The 13,079-nt window shown below is 37.2% G+C and overlaps 1 protein-coding gene across 2 annotated transcripts in view; it reads left to right on the top strand.

Annotated features, from left to right (window-relative positions):
- LOC106880766 (isoleucine--tRNA ligase, mitochondrial) overlaps nucleotides 1-3,574 on the top strand; it is a 110,368-nt gene extending 106,794 nt beyond the window's left edge. For both annotated transcript variants that reach the window (XM_089341047.1, XM_014930864.3), the window contains 3 exons: nucleotides 336-523; nucleotides 1,238-1,382; nucleotides 1,774-3,574. In XM_089341047.1, coding sequence (XP_089197173.1) covers nucleotides 336-523; nucleotides 1,238-1,382; nucleotides 1,774-1,925 — 485 coding nt within the window. In that variant the 3' untranslated portion in view covers nucleotides 1,926-3,574. The remainder of the gene's footprint in view (nucleotides 1-335; nucleotides 524-1,237; nucleotides 1,383-1,773) is intronic.
- Nucleotides 3,575-13,079: the final 9,505 nt, after the last annotated feature.

Below are 13,079 nucleotides of genomic sequence, written 5' to 3' on the forward strand. Positions count from 1 at the left end.
TACACACACAAATGAATAGAGTTTCAGAGCTGCTTATGATGCAAACCCGTCAAACTTTTCCCTATTTTAAAAGAAGGCTTTTTTTCCATTTGAACCATAAATAGATTTATATAACCTTTTCAATTTCCATTCAGCTTCACTCAGAATCCCTGGGATGGGCAAGGTGGGAGATAAAATCACCTTCATCACCATCATCATCATCATCATCATCGTCACCAAAACCATCACCATCAGCACTACACTATCGTCCCTCTGCTACTACAAAGGTGAAGCTGGTATAAATAAATTGCTAACCACTTCCTTTTTTTAATTTTTATTCCATTTCATGTCCCCAGATTGTAACAGTCTGTTCAAGACTACAGGCCACAACATCAACCCAGAATGGGAAGATTTAGCAGGTTACCACAGTTTTCAACCAAGTCTGCAGATCAAGGCCCGGTTCAACGAAATGATTGGTCCAGAGACCCCTTCCTCCTTTGACGTCATCATCTGGGCTTCTGGTGACCTTTACGATAACCTTAAGGTGAGTCCACACACACACACACACACACTATACATGTAGGTATATATCTGCATCACCAACACTCTCTATTTCTCTTTCTCTCTGTGTCTCAGTCATTCTCTCTACCTCTCCTTCCTCTCCTCTCTTTTCCTACTGGGGTAGCCAAATATGTCCTCTGTAGAACACACCTATCTCTATTCCTCTATTATAATCTAACCTTCCACACCGGCTCAAAAGCTACTTCCTGTGGTTCCACTCCCTTTTCCAGCTGAGAGGTCTTCGTCTCACAAGTTATTTGGCGACCCCACTGGTGTTGGTGCCCTGTAAAAAGCATCAGTGCTGGTTCCACTGGCAAAAGAGACTGATAAAATAAGTACTAGGCTTGCAAAAGAAGAAGTCCTGGGGTTGATTTCTTCAATTAAAAACCTTTTAATGCAGTGCTCCAGCATGGCCGCATGGGCGTGTTTATGTGGCACTGCCACGAGTGCTTTACACCATCAGAAGGATCAGTCTTAACACTTCTGCTGCGGAGAATGGGTCTTCGTTAGTATGGCAATGTGCCAGGCATCTCGGCCCTTCGTCATTTTGCCTGAAAGCTTCAGCATCTCGAGGTCGTTCTTCAGTACTTCATCCCATGTCTTCCTGGGTCTCCCTCTTCCACATGTTCCATACACCCCCCCCCCCCCACACACACACATGCACATATACATATCCACACGTTCTGTTTGTTTCCAGGTGTTACAGCCCACCAATGTATCGACTAATTCTACCCTTGTGGAGGTCTTGCAAGCGTCACAAGTTTCCCTTAGCAACCAGAGACTGGATTCTGCCATGGACGACGTTGAATTGGTAACTGCCTCTTGCTCGTTATATAAACCAGGTGAGATCTTCCTTTTAATCCCCACTCAACTCAAACACACACTCATCATCATCATCATCGTTTAACGTCCGCTCAACTCCACCACCATAACCCCGCCACACTACTTACTACATTGCAGAATCTTTGACTTGGTAAGTCCAGGGTACCCTCTACTTTGAAATCCACCATAGGAACTCCCTATAGGAAAGTGGAGTGGAGTGGCTGTGTAGTAAGACATTTATTTCCCAACCACATGGTTCCAGGTTCAGTCCCAGTGTGTAACACCTTGGGTTGGTGTCTTCTACAACAGGACGTTTTTGTTTTTATTCTCATTTATTTATTTTTAAATGTTTTTTTTTGTTTTCTTTTTAACTCTCTCTCCCTTTTTTTTTGTTTGTTTATTTCTCTCCAGACACGGATGCAACCGAGAAGCATGACTATGTGATGGGAGTGTTGCCTTGCCAACTCTACATGTGCACCAGATGTCGCAGATCTGTGGCTAAATCGTCGGCCCTAAAGTTCTGTTCTCGATGTGCAGATGTCATAGCTGAAGACTACCAATGAGTGTAGCTCTCTGAACTCACACTCACAATTCTCTCGAGCTCTTTCTGTCTCTCTCTCTCACTGAAGTGATCTCAAAGGAGAGTGAGATCACTCGATCCATGAGTGAAGCTGCTTGTCTGTCTGTCTGTCTCTCTCTCTCAAGGAAAAAATGCAGACTTCCTATCAGCGAGTGTAGCTTTTTCTTTTCTTTCCTTCAAAACTGAAACCTTCATTAAGTGCAACAGTCTCTATTAAGAGCTCCCCTTCCTCAAGGAATACTGCGAGAGACAACTGTATCAAAATATCCCTCAATCTACTGTCTGTCTGTTTGTCTATCTTTCTTTTTCCCTTTCTTTCTTTCTCCTTTTGTTTGTTTGTTTCTTTCTATCTGTCTGTCGCTCTCTCTCTCTTTTTCTTTCTTTCTCTCCTCATTTCTCCTTTTCTTCTTTTCTCCTTTTGTTTCTTTCTGTCTGTCTATCTATCTTTCTTTTTCCCTTTCTTTCTCTCTTTCTCCTTGTGTTTGTGTGTTTGTTTCTTTGTTTCTGTCTGCTGTATCTCTCTCTCTATCTTTCTTTTTTCCTTTCTCCTTTTGTTTGTTTCTTTGTTTGTTTGTTTCTTTCTGTTGCTCTCTTTCCCTCCTTATTTCTCCTTTTCTTTCTTTCTTCTTTTGTTTGTTTGTTTGTTTGTTTCTTTCTTTCTGTCTGTCTCTCTGTTACACACACACACTCTCTCTCTCTCTCTCTTTCTTTCTGTCTGTCTATTTCTCTCTCTCTCTCTCTTTCTATCTCTCCTTTTGTTTCTTCTTGTCTGTCTCTGTTTTTCTCTCTCTCTCTACTTACATTAAAATCTGAAAGCTACCCTTTTCCGTAAGTGCAGCTCCCTCTTATAAAATTTCAGTACTACACTAATGAGTGATGCTCAGATATCAAGGAGTGCAGCTGTAAAGCTCCACTCAAATGTCAGCAGCAGACGACACATTGAGGGAAGGAGCCATCTTGTCACTCTCTCTATTCAAGGACAGAGGACTCAAACCAAACCTTCAGTGGGAGTGCAGTTGTATAGCTTCACTCAAGTGACAACTACAGACTATCTGTGAGTGCAACTGTCAATCCACACTTGAATAACAACTGTAAACTCAAAGAGTGCAGCTGTATATCTCAAATCAAATGACAACAGAGACTACTAGTGAGTGTAGCTGTTCATCTCTACTCAAATGATAACAGAAGACCCAGTGAGTGCAACTGTAAGTCTCCACTCAAGTGACAACAACAGTGTCAGTGAGTGCAGCTGTCAGTCTCCACTCAAGTGACAGCAGTAGACTGTCTGAGTGAATCTGTAAGTTTGCACTCAAGTGACAACAGTCGACTTGAGTGTAATTGTACGTCTCCACGCAAGTGACAGCAATAGACTCAGTGAGTGCAACTGTCAGTCTGCACTCAAATGAGAACAGCAGACCGTCAGTGAGTGGAACTTTCAGTCTCCACTCAAGTGACAACAACAGACCCAGTGAGTGCAACTATATCTAATGAAGACATTATTGTGAAACCATTAAGAAAATAATTGTTTAAATTTGTAAAAGTCATCTTTTGATGATTTTAAAATCTGTGATTCAAAGGAAATTGAATTGTTTTTTGTGTTTGTTTGTTTTTGATATTAAATTGTTTTGATTACATGGTGGTCCTGTCATAAATGGGAGAAGGGGGCCCTGCAACTCCTGGCTGAGTAACCCACTTTGCCTTTCATCCTTTCGGGGGTTGATAAATTAAGTACCAGGTTTGTCCCCTCTATGTTTAGCCCCCTTGTGAGCAATAAAGAAATAAGAAATCTATGTTAGGTGGGTCATGCACACAGGATGGGCACTAACAGACTCTCCAGACAACTTCTTTAATTCCAAGGGGAAAAGAAACCATGGAAGACCTAGACTGAGATTCAAAGACATTGCAAGAAGGAATATGAAGTGGGAAGGAATTGACTATAATAAATGGTAAACCCAAGTTGAAGTGAATCTAACGGATTTTGTGTGTTATTTTAAATGGCTTATAAACACCTTTCACGCTGCAATTGTTTTCGTTCCAGCACATGATCTCAGATCAGGTCACTTGCTATGCAAGTGCATCTCCGTAATATATATATATATATTGGCCCAGGCCAAGTCTGTTTAGTCATTTTTCAGTCTAGTTTTGTGGTATCATGGCCCATTCATGTAGGGAGTTGTTGAGTGAGATATATCCAGGTTTAGGTTGCTTATCTGGTGTCCCTTGAAGAAGTTTGTCCAGATATCGTTGGAAGGTGATGGGATCTTTTTCTTTGATTTGTTTTTGGGATAATGTTAAATAGAGCAGGGCCTGTTGAAGGAAAAGAAATCGTTTGCTGTGAATGTATGTGTTGTGAGCCTGAATTGAGTAGAGTAGCACAGAGTCCCGGCCTTGGATAAACTCTGAATCTAGGAGATTCTATACCTTTTTTGTACATGTAAACCTTCGTAACCCTTATCCTGTAATGAAACACATGTAACATGGAATTAAAAATACAATCCTCTTCTGTTTTGATATGTAATTACTCAAAAAATACATGTCGCTAAACTCAACTTATTGAACGAAACCAAAGTTACTTTTCACCAGTTGGTTAAAAAAAAAAAAATGAATTCATTGGAAATTTTACGGCGACGTTTCGCAGTAAACACGCACAATTGGTGGAACTTACGAAGCCATGGGTTATATCTGGGAAGGGACATAACCCTCATAGTATATTTTCAAAGGGAAGTAACTCTATTTTCACGCAATACCTTTTCAAATTTCAACAATAAATATCTTTTACTGTTTTTTTTTTTTTACTTATTTCAGTCATTGGCCAAGCTGGGGCGCTGCCATGAAAGGGTTATTACTATTTTTTTTATTTCTCTTCTAAGGCAGATGAAATGGTGACACAAGAATGAAAAGACGTGTAATCATTGTTGTCGTGTGTGAAACGTAGCAGTTTAGAAATTGCCAACTTTCTACAGATTTTTAAAAATTCAAAATATGAAAAGGAATATAATTTAAAAAAGAAAACAAAAGAAAAAAGGGAGATAGAAGAAAATGTTGCAAGATATACTGTACAGAATCTTCGGACGAAATTTGAAACCTCTCACAGGAATGTTTCAACTGCACCAAGAAGAAAAATGTATTCTAAATGTTCGGACACGACACTTCATCCAACGGGTTCGAATCATTATCGATGGTGATCCTAGAGTGAGGAATGGACTATCAGAACTGTGGTGCATGAGGACATTCGATACAAGATGGATTTATTAGGGAGGGGCAAATTCATGCCTACAAAGATGCAGGAGAACCATTCGATCCGTTCCAAGTGGTTCCTTAGTTAGATTAAAACTCTTGCCAACATAGCAGGCTTTGATTAGAAAAAAAACTTCGACCAAAACCAAAAGTGTAAAAGGAAAAGTGACGGACGATTATTTGCATGGAGTATTTGAATGGCGACAGCTGAGTTGTTTCCTTCTTCGAGTCAGTCCCCTGCTTAAGGTAAGAAACACTTTCTTTCCGTCCTTCATACTAACACATTAAATTTCCAGCAACTGTATTAGTTTTATGAATGGTCAATAACGAAGGTCGTGTCATGTCCCCCTCACATCTTTCCAAATGGTCTTAGAATTAATGTTTCTGGTTATGTCAAAGCGCTGGAGACAGTTGTGAAACTCTGGGCTAGTGAAGTACGCAGTGGAAGGTCGCAGGTATTTCAGCGCGGCTCAGTACCTTCTCTCAAAGCCCTCGTAAACACTAGAATGGATGTCGGGCAATTTTTACGATTATGTACTGCCAAACTAGCTAGAGTATATACAAGCACAGACATGCTGATGTACACATAGGTACGTATAGGGACGTGCACTCACATATATCTTGGCACAAATACACGCATATTTACGCAGGCATATACACAAACATACAAACACGTGCATGTATACACAAAAACTTGAATATGCAGATACATATATGGGTAATCTTCAAGTTTAGGGGGATAAAAAATAAAAAAATTCAAGGGAAGTAACTGAACGTCTTACCAGTATTCTCCGTACATCTCTGTTTATAAATAAATCACACACGTGATTTGATTGACGTTAGGGTTAGGGTGTGATTTATTTATAAACAGCTAGAAGAAAACGGATAATACTGGTAAGTCGTTCAGTTATTTCCCTTGAATATTTTTTTTATCCCCCTAAACTTGAAGATTACCACATATATGTACACACATGAATGAACATATACATCCACGAAGGTGGACGCAGAATCGTAGATTCTAAACATATACAAAGAAATATAAAACCATATAGACACACAAATGCAGGTACATACATACAAATGCAGACAAACCTATGTAGGCACATACACATATAGTTGTATACACACAAACATGTAGACACATGCTGATACATGTAGGCACGCACATGCAAGTGCACACAGACATCTAATCACGTGCAGGTGCATACAGATATGTAGGCGCATACAAACACATGTGGGGATGCATACATGCAAATACATACAAACATCTAGGCTCATATATGTAAATGTACGTCAACATGTAAGGCACATACGCACATTTACATGCAAGCACATGAATGCATATGTACAACTGAACACAAACATGTGTAGGCATCCATAAATGCCAGTGTATACAAACATGTAGCCACATATACAAAATGCACATAAACATACATCAAGCGAATGTTGTAACTGACCACTTGTTCAATAAGTTGCCACTGGACAATTGACAGAATTCAACATACCCATGCTTGGTGGAGGTAAAGAATACACACACCACCCGTTTTCAGCATAACCATAACACTAACTGCCAAAAACGGGTGGTGTGGGTGTTCTTTATTTTCGCCCCCATGCTTATGGTATTGAATGCTAGGCTGTGCCAGCATTTTGTTTGCCGCACAAAAGATTTTGCCAGCTTGCTGCCACCACCATGACACTGCTGTTATTCTGTCTCTCGTTAAATAAACGAAGGACGTAAAAGGACATGTGGCCGAGTGGTTACAGTATTTGGCTCACAGTCGTATGGTCATGGGTTCAATACCTGGCAGCAGGTTGTGTCCTCGAGCAAGACACTTTATTTCACATTGCTCCAGTCTACTCAGCTGACAACTTATGAACTGGCATACAGTTTTAGATTTTAGCCTATCGGGGGGGGGGGGGGGAGGCTAAGACAGACATGCAAAGTCAACTGTTACATTTAGTAGGGGGTACACACACAAATAGGGAGGAATGTTTTAGTAAGAAAATTGTTATTCCCCCCCCCCCCCCCCCCACAAATCCTACTCTGAAAGACGCATTCAAAGCAAAAATGAAGATAAAGATAGCATGAAATGATGAAGGTGGTGATGATGATGTCAGAGATAATGACAAGTTAAGAGAAATATAAAAACACAAGACCGTGAAAGTCTGTACAAAATTGTTTTTATTATTTTAGTTGAGTTGTTTATTGTTTTTATTTCGTTTTTCTTTTTTTTTTTTTCTGAAATTCTACGAAACTGTACAGTGTAGGTAGGTATTAGTCAGTCACACAATTATGAAGACAATATTTCCAGTCCCAAGGTGGCAAAGAGGGAGGGAGGGAGAGAGAGAGAGAAGGAGAAAGAAAGCGAGGGGAGCAGGGGGAACAATTCCTTAATGTTGATTTCCTCTTGAGAAAGAAGGAATAAATCCATTTTAGAATTTAAAAAAAAAAAAAAATTAAAATCCAAAATAATATCTCACACACACACCTCGTATGATTAAAGATGATAAAAAAAAAATTAAACTTAATTTCACTAACAAAATGAAATAAAAAACTTGTATGCATGTGTGTGTGTATATGTATATATATATATATATATATACATATATATATATATATATATATACATATATATATATATATATATATATATATATATATATATATATATATATATATACATATATATATATATATATATATATATATATATATATATATATATATATATATATATATATGTGTGTGTGTGTTTCTTATACTAGAATGTTGTTGACAGTGACTTCGAAGTTTTGGTCAGCTAAGCCATCAACAGACTGCTGGTCAAAACTTCAAAGTCATTGTCAACAACATTCTTGTTTTAAGAGTAATAAATTTGTACTCAACAAAAGTACGGAGTAACCCCCTCAGATTAATGTGAAATTGTTTTTTATGTTCAGTTATGATAAAAACTAACATTAAATATATATATATATATATATATATATATATATATATATATATACACAGGTAAGCAAATAAGTGCAAAACAAGGTGAAAAAAAATAGTACTCAAATACCTAAGGTAGAGTAATATAATTTAATAAAATTATATGTGTGTGTTTGTCATATGTAGATAATTTGCATATTCAGTTGTAAATGGTTTGTGTAATCATGAAATAACAATCCTGTTTACCTTCAGTATGAGACATCATATATACACCACTCTCTACATACTGCTAACACCGGTTTTTACTGAACATCACATGCATACACACACACATGCACACAAATGCAGAAAGATAACATGAGGGGGTAAGTGCTACAGTTTAGGTGTAAAGAACCCGGACATTTCCTGGAAGTAATTATAATGCTTGGCACTGCTGCAGGAGTGATTGCTGTCAGAAGGTGCCGGAACAACATTGATGTTTCCAATCAGCATCTGATGAAGAAAACATCCTACAGGGCAAGCTCGATGTTAAAACCTTTATCATCTCTGTGCTGACCAGACTCCCAGTTGTTACACGTCGCTGGCCGGTCATGATGTACTTCCTTTGCATTGATGCAGCTTTTGAATGACACCCCACTCTGCCGCTTTAGGCAGGAAGGCCAGTCTGTCACAGAGGGTCCCCATTTACAGTTGAGTGCACTGGAGCAGTGTAGAATGAAGGGTCTTGTTCAAGAACACAGTGCACCACCAATCGGGGAATTGAAATCACAACTTTTGCTTATGAGCACAATACCTTAATTACAAGGCTATACACACACACACACACATGTACATACACACATGCTACATAAATTCTGAAGAATTTTCCAGCATGTAATTCAAACTGACACATCACTTGTTCTGTATTTTGAAATTTCTAAACATTTCTCCTTCGGTTGATCTTTATTATTTCGAGGTTTAACCCTTTAGCATTTAAGCCAGCCATATCCAGTCCGAATATTCTCTGTTTTACGTTTTGAACCAGTTAGATCTGGCCTCTCACAGCTATCCAACATTGCCACTCTAAAAACAGTCAATCAATCACATTAAAATCTCAAAGCTATATGATAATGCTTTGGTAATTCAAATCAAAGCATTACTTCTGATAATCCGGATACTGAAGGATTAACCTTAATCATTAAAGAGCACATTTCATATTTTGTATATGTGTCTGTCTGTCTGTCATCTAACAACGAGACTCTAAACTTCTATCGTTGACACAATACCATGTTATCTAGTCTTTTAGCAATGGTCTGAGATACCTTAGACATCAGTTTGTTTAGGCATACTTTGCTATATGCATACGTATACACACTGGATCATAACTATTATACACCATACATTTAAGAATAAAATGATTTAAATCGATTCCTTTCATCATACGCTAATTATAGAGTTAAGAATGAACAAATAGAGATAAAAGAAATTTAAAAAATGAAAACCGAGAGGGGTGAGTCCCCTTGGGTGGAAATATGTCTGTGACAAAACAGAGGTGAATATAAAGTGGAAAAATGTTTTTATTAGAGGTTAGATGCAAAAACAAGAACAAAATAACAAAAAAAAAGTAACAAAAAAAACCCAACAACAATAGAATATAACACAAAAAAACACTCCTTCCTCCCCACAGAAAACAAAAGATTGTCACTCACAGCTTGCTTTAGTTGTTTTAAACCCTAGTAAAAACCTGATTTTTTTTTTCCCTTTCCTTTTTTAACCTCCATTTTATGAAAGATAAAATTATCATGTACATATATATATATATATATATATTTATGTATATACATGTGTGTGTATATATATATATGTATATATACATACATATACACACATATATATACATGTGTGTGTGTGTGTATATATATATATGAAACAAGTTTTTCTCTTCTTCAATTTTTATATTTGAAAAAATATAAATTAAACAACAACAGTAAGACATTTGTGAGTGTTTAATTCGTTAGGGACCCAGAAACGTTCAACCCCCCCCAAAAACATAAATGGGTTTGTTTTTGTTTTTTTTTGGTTTTTCTTTACAACTTTAATGTTAATAATAATAACAACAATAACAAGAATCAACAAGAAACCCCCTAATTACAAAATGAAAAGTACAAACTCATTGAAGGATTTAGGGGATTAATAAAATCCAGAAAACACAAGGTATTAAAAATAAAAAAAAAAAAGATCATGAAAGAATTAGTGGGCAAGTTGATTAAGAAATGAAATTTTAATGACTTTTCTTAATTAGGTGCCTACCAAGATGATAATTTGGTTGTTTTATACCATTGGCACAGGGAAGACCCCAAAATTTTTGTAATAGCTGATTAAATCAACCCTGGTATATGACAGGTATTTTATCGACTCCTGAAAGAATGAAAGGCAATGCCAACTGTAGCAGGATTTAAACTCAGAGTGTAAATAAAGAAGGGATGTCAGTAAATACCACAAGGCATTTTTGTCTGATGCTCTACCAACTACCAATAATAATAATTTTGAATTTTCCACAAGGGGGCACAGATGTTTAAAGAAGAGGGGCGGTCGACATACTTGAGTATATTGACTGCCCCAGCTTGGGAATTAAGTAAAGAAGGGATTTAACTAAACACCACCAGGTATATTGTCCAATGCTCAACCAATCAACTACCCTGTCAATAATGATTTCAAATTTTGCCAACCCCAGTATTTCACTGGTACTTATTTTGTTGACCCCCCCCAAAAGGATGTAAGTCAGTCGTGCAAACGATTCTGCTAGCTCGCTGCCTTTACCCTGTCACTAACGATAATTGTTTATAATAGAGGCACAAAGCCACAAATGTGAGGAGATGCATTATTAGTCAAATAAATTGACCCCAGGACATGGCTGGTACAAAATGTTATTGGCTCCAGAAGGACAAATGGCAAAATAGTCGTTGGTGAGATTTGAAATTAGGGATTTTAAGAAATCAGAACTGACCACTGCAAGGTATTTCATCTGATGCCCTAATGAGTCTCCCAAACCATTGTCCTTATAATCTTTTCTACGACAGGGACTACTCCCACTCCTTGCTGAGTGGGAGTACCTGTTGATTACTGTGGGTCAAGGGTCAATGCAATCTACTACTCCCACTCAGCAAGGAGTGGGAGTAGTAGATTGCATTGACCCTTGACCCACAGTAATCAACAGGTACCTGTTTCACTGGCCCTGAAAAGATGAAAGGCAAAGTTGACCTGAGCAGAATTTGAACTCAGAACATACGGCTGGAAGAAATGCTTGCTAACCATTCTGCCAGCTCGCTGCCTTAATAATGATGATAATAATAATAATAATAATCCTTTCTACTATAGGCACAAGGCCTGAAATTTTGGGGCATGGGAGCTAGTCTATTACATCAACTCCAGTACCTCAGTGGTACTTATTTTATCAACCCCGAAAGGCTGAAAGGCAAAGTCGACCGTGGCAGAATTTGAACTCAGAATGTGAAGACAGATGAAAGCATTTTTCCCCAGTGTGCTAATGATTCTGCAAGTTCACCACCTCAGTAATAACCCTTTCTATTATTGGTGCCAGGGGTCGGGGTTATCGATCACATTGGCCTCAGCACAGAACTGGTATTTTATTTTGCCATCCCTGGAGAGATGAAAGACAAAGTTGAATATAAAGAGCTGGAACAAATATACCCCAGGGCATTTTTTTTTTTTTAATACAAGCGATTCTGTCAGTCCACCACCTTTGTATATAATAATAGTAATAATAATGGTTTCAAATTTTGGCACAAAGCCAGCAAGTTCTGGGGAGAGAGTAAGTCGATTACATCAACCCAGTATGCAACTGGTACTTATTTCATCGACCCCCGAAAGGATGAAAGGCAAAGTCGACCTTGGCGGAATTTGAAATAATAATTCTAATGGTTTCTTACAAAGGTATGAAATTTGACATTGTTTAAGAGTGAGAGGTGGGTGGGTGGGTGGATGGGGAAAATGATTAAGTTGTGACATTCATGCCTCTTAGGGGCATCTGCAACCTAAATGAAGTAGATTAATACAAAAGAAGTGCTGAAGAATCTCGTGATGGTGGTGGTAGGGATTTAGCTAACCTTTACACTACAGTGCTTCTACAATAATAATAATGATAATAATAATAATAACAATAATAATAATGTCTCTACAGAGGCAAGAAGCCTTTAAGATATTTGGAGAAGAATAAAAAGATTATATACATTCATTGTAGAAAACTGTAAAAAAGTTTATTCATTTATTTATTTATTTATATTTGTGTGTGTATGTGAGTGTGTATATATATATTATTTATATCTCATGGTAGTCTTTTAAATATCAAACGAGGTACCATGAGATACGTTTACAGTGATAAGCTACCCAGCAATGTCCTTCCACCCCGTCTGTTTCTTTTACTTAATGCGATATTTATATTTAGGTAACTTCCACTTCCTCGTATTATCTGTATATGCAGCAGCTATATACATACATACATATATACATACACACACACATATATATATATATATACATATATATATATTTATATATATGTATATATATATACATACATATACATATATATACATATATATATATATATATATATATATATATATATATGTATGTATGTACATGCATATATATATTGTTGATGTCATGAGAATTTAGAAACTTCAAGAATGTGAAACAATCCTTTTTAGGAACGGTGAATCTTGAAGCAGATGAAGCTATAAACAACAGTATGTAAATATTGGGTTAAAATGCTGACTTCATTCTAATATTTACACTCCATTATGCATATCTTTATTTGCTTCAAGATTCACCATTCCTAAAAAGAATCACACATATATTTGGAGAAAAGAAGTGTAGTCCCATGCGAGAAAGAGTATAATAGGAGAATTGGTTTCAGGGTTCGAAAATGTACCTGAATCTCAAAAAATGTTGTTTATAAATCTTGCAACA

This window comes from Octopus bimaculoides, chromosome 24 (genome assembly GCF_046866305.1).
Source record: "Octopus bimaculoides isolate indiv1 chromosome 24, ASM4686630v1, whole genome shotgun sequence".
NCBI classification, from domain to species: Eukaryota; Metazoa; Mollusca; class Cephalopoda; order Octopoda; family Octopodidae; genus Octopus; species Octopus bimaculoides.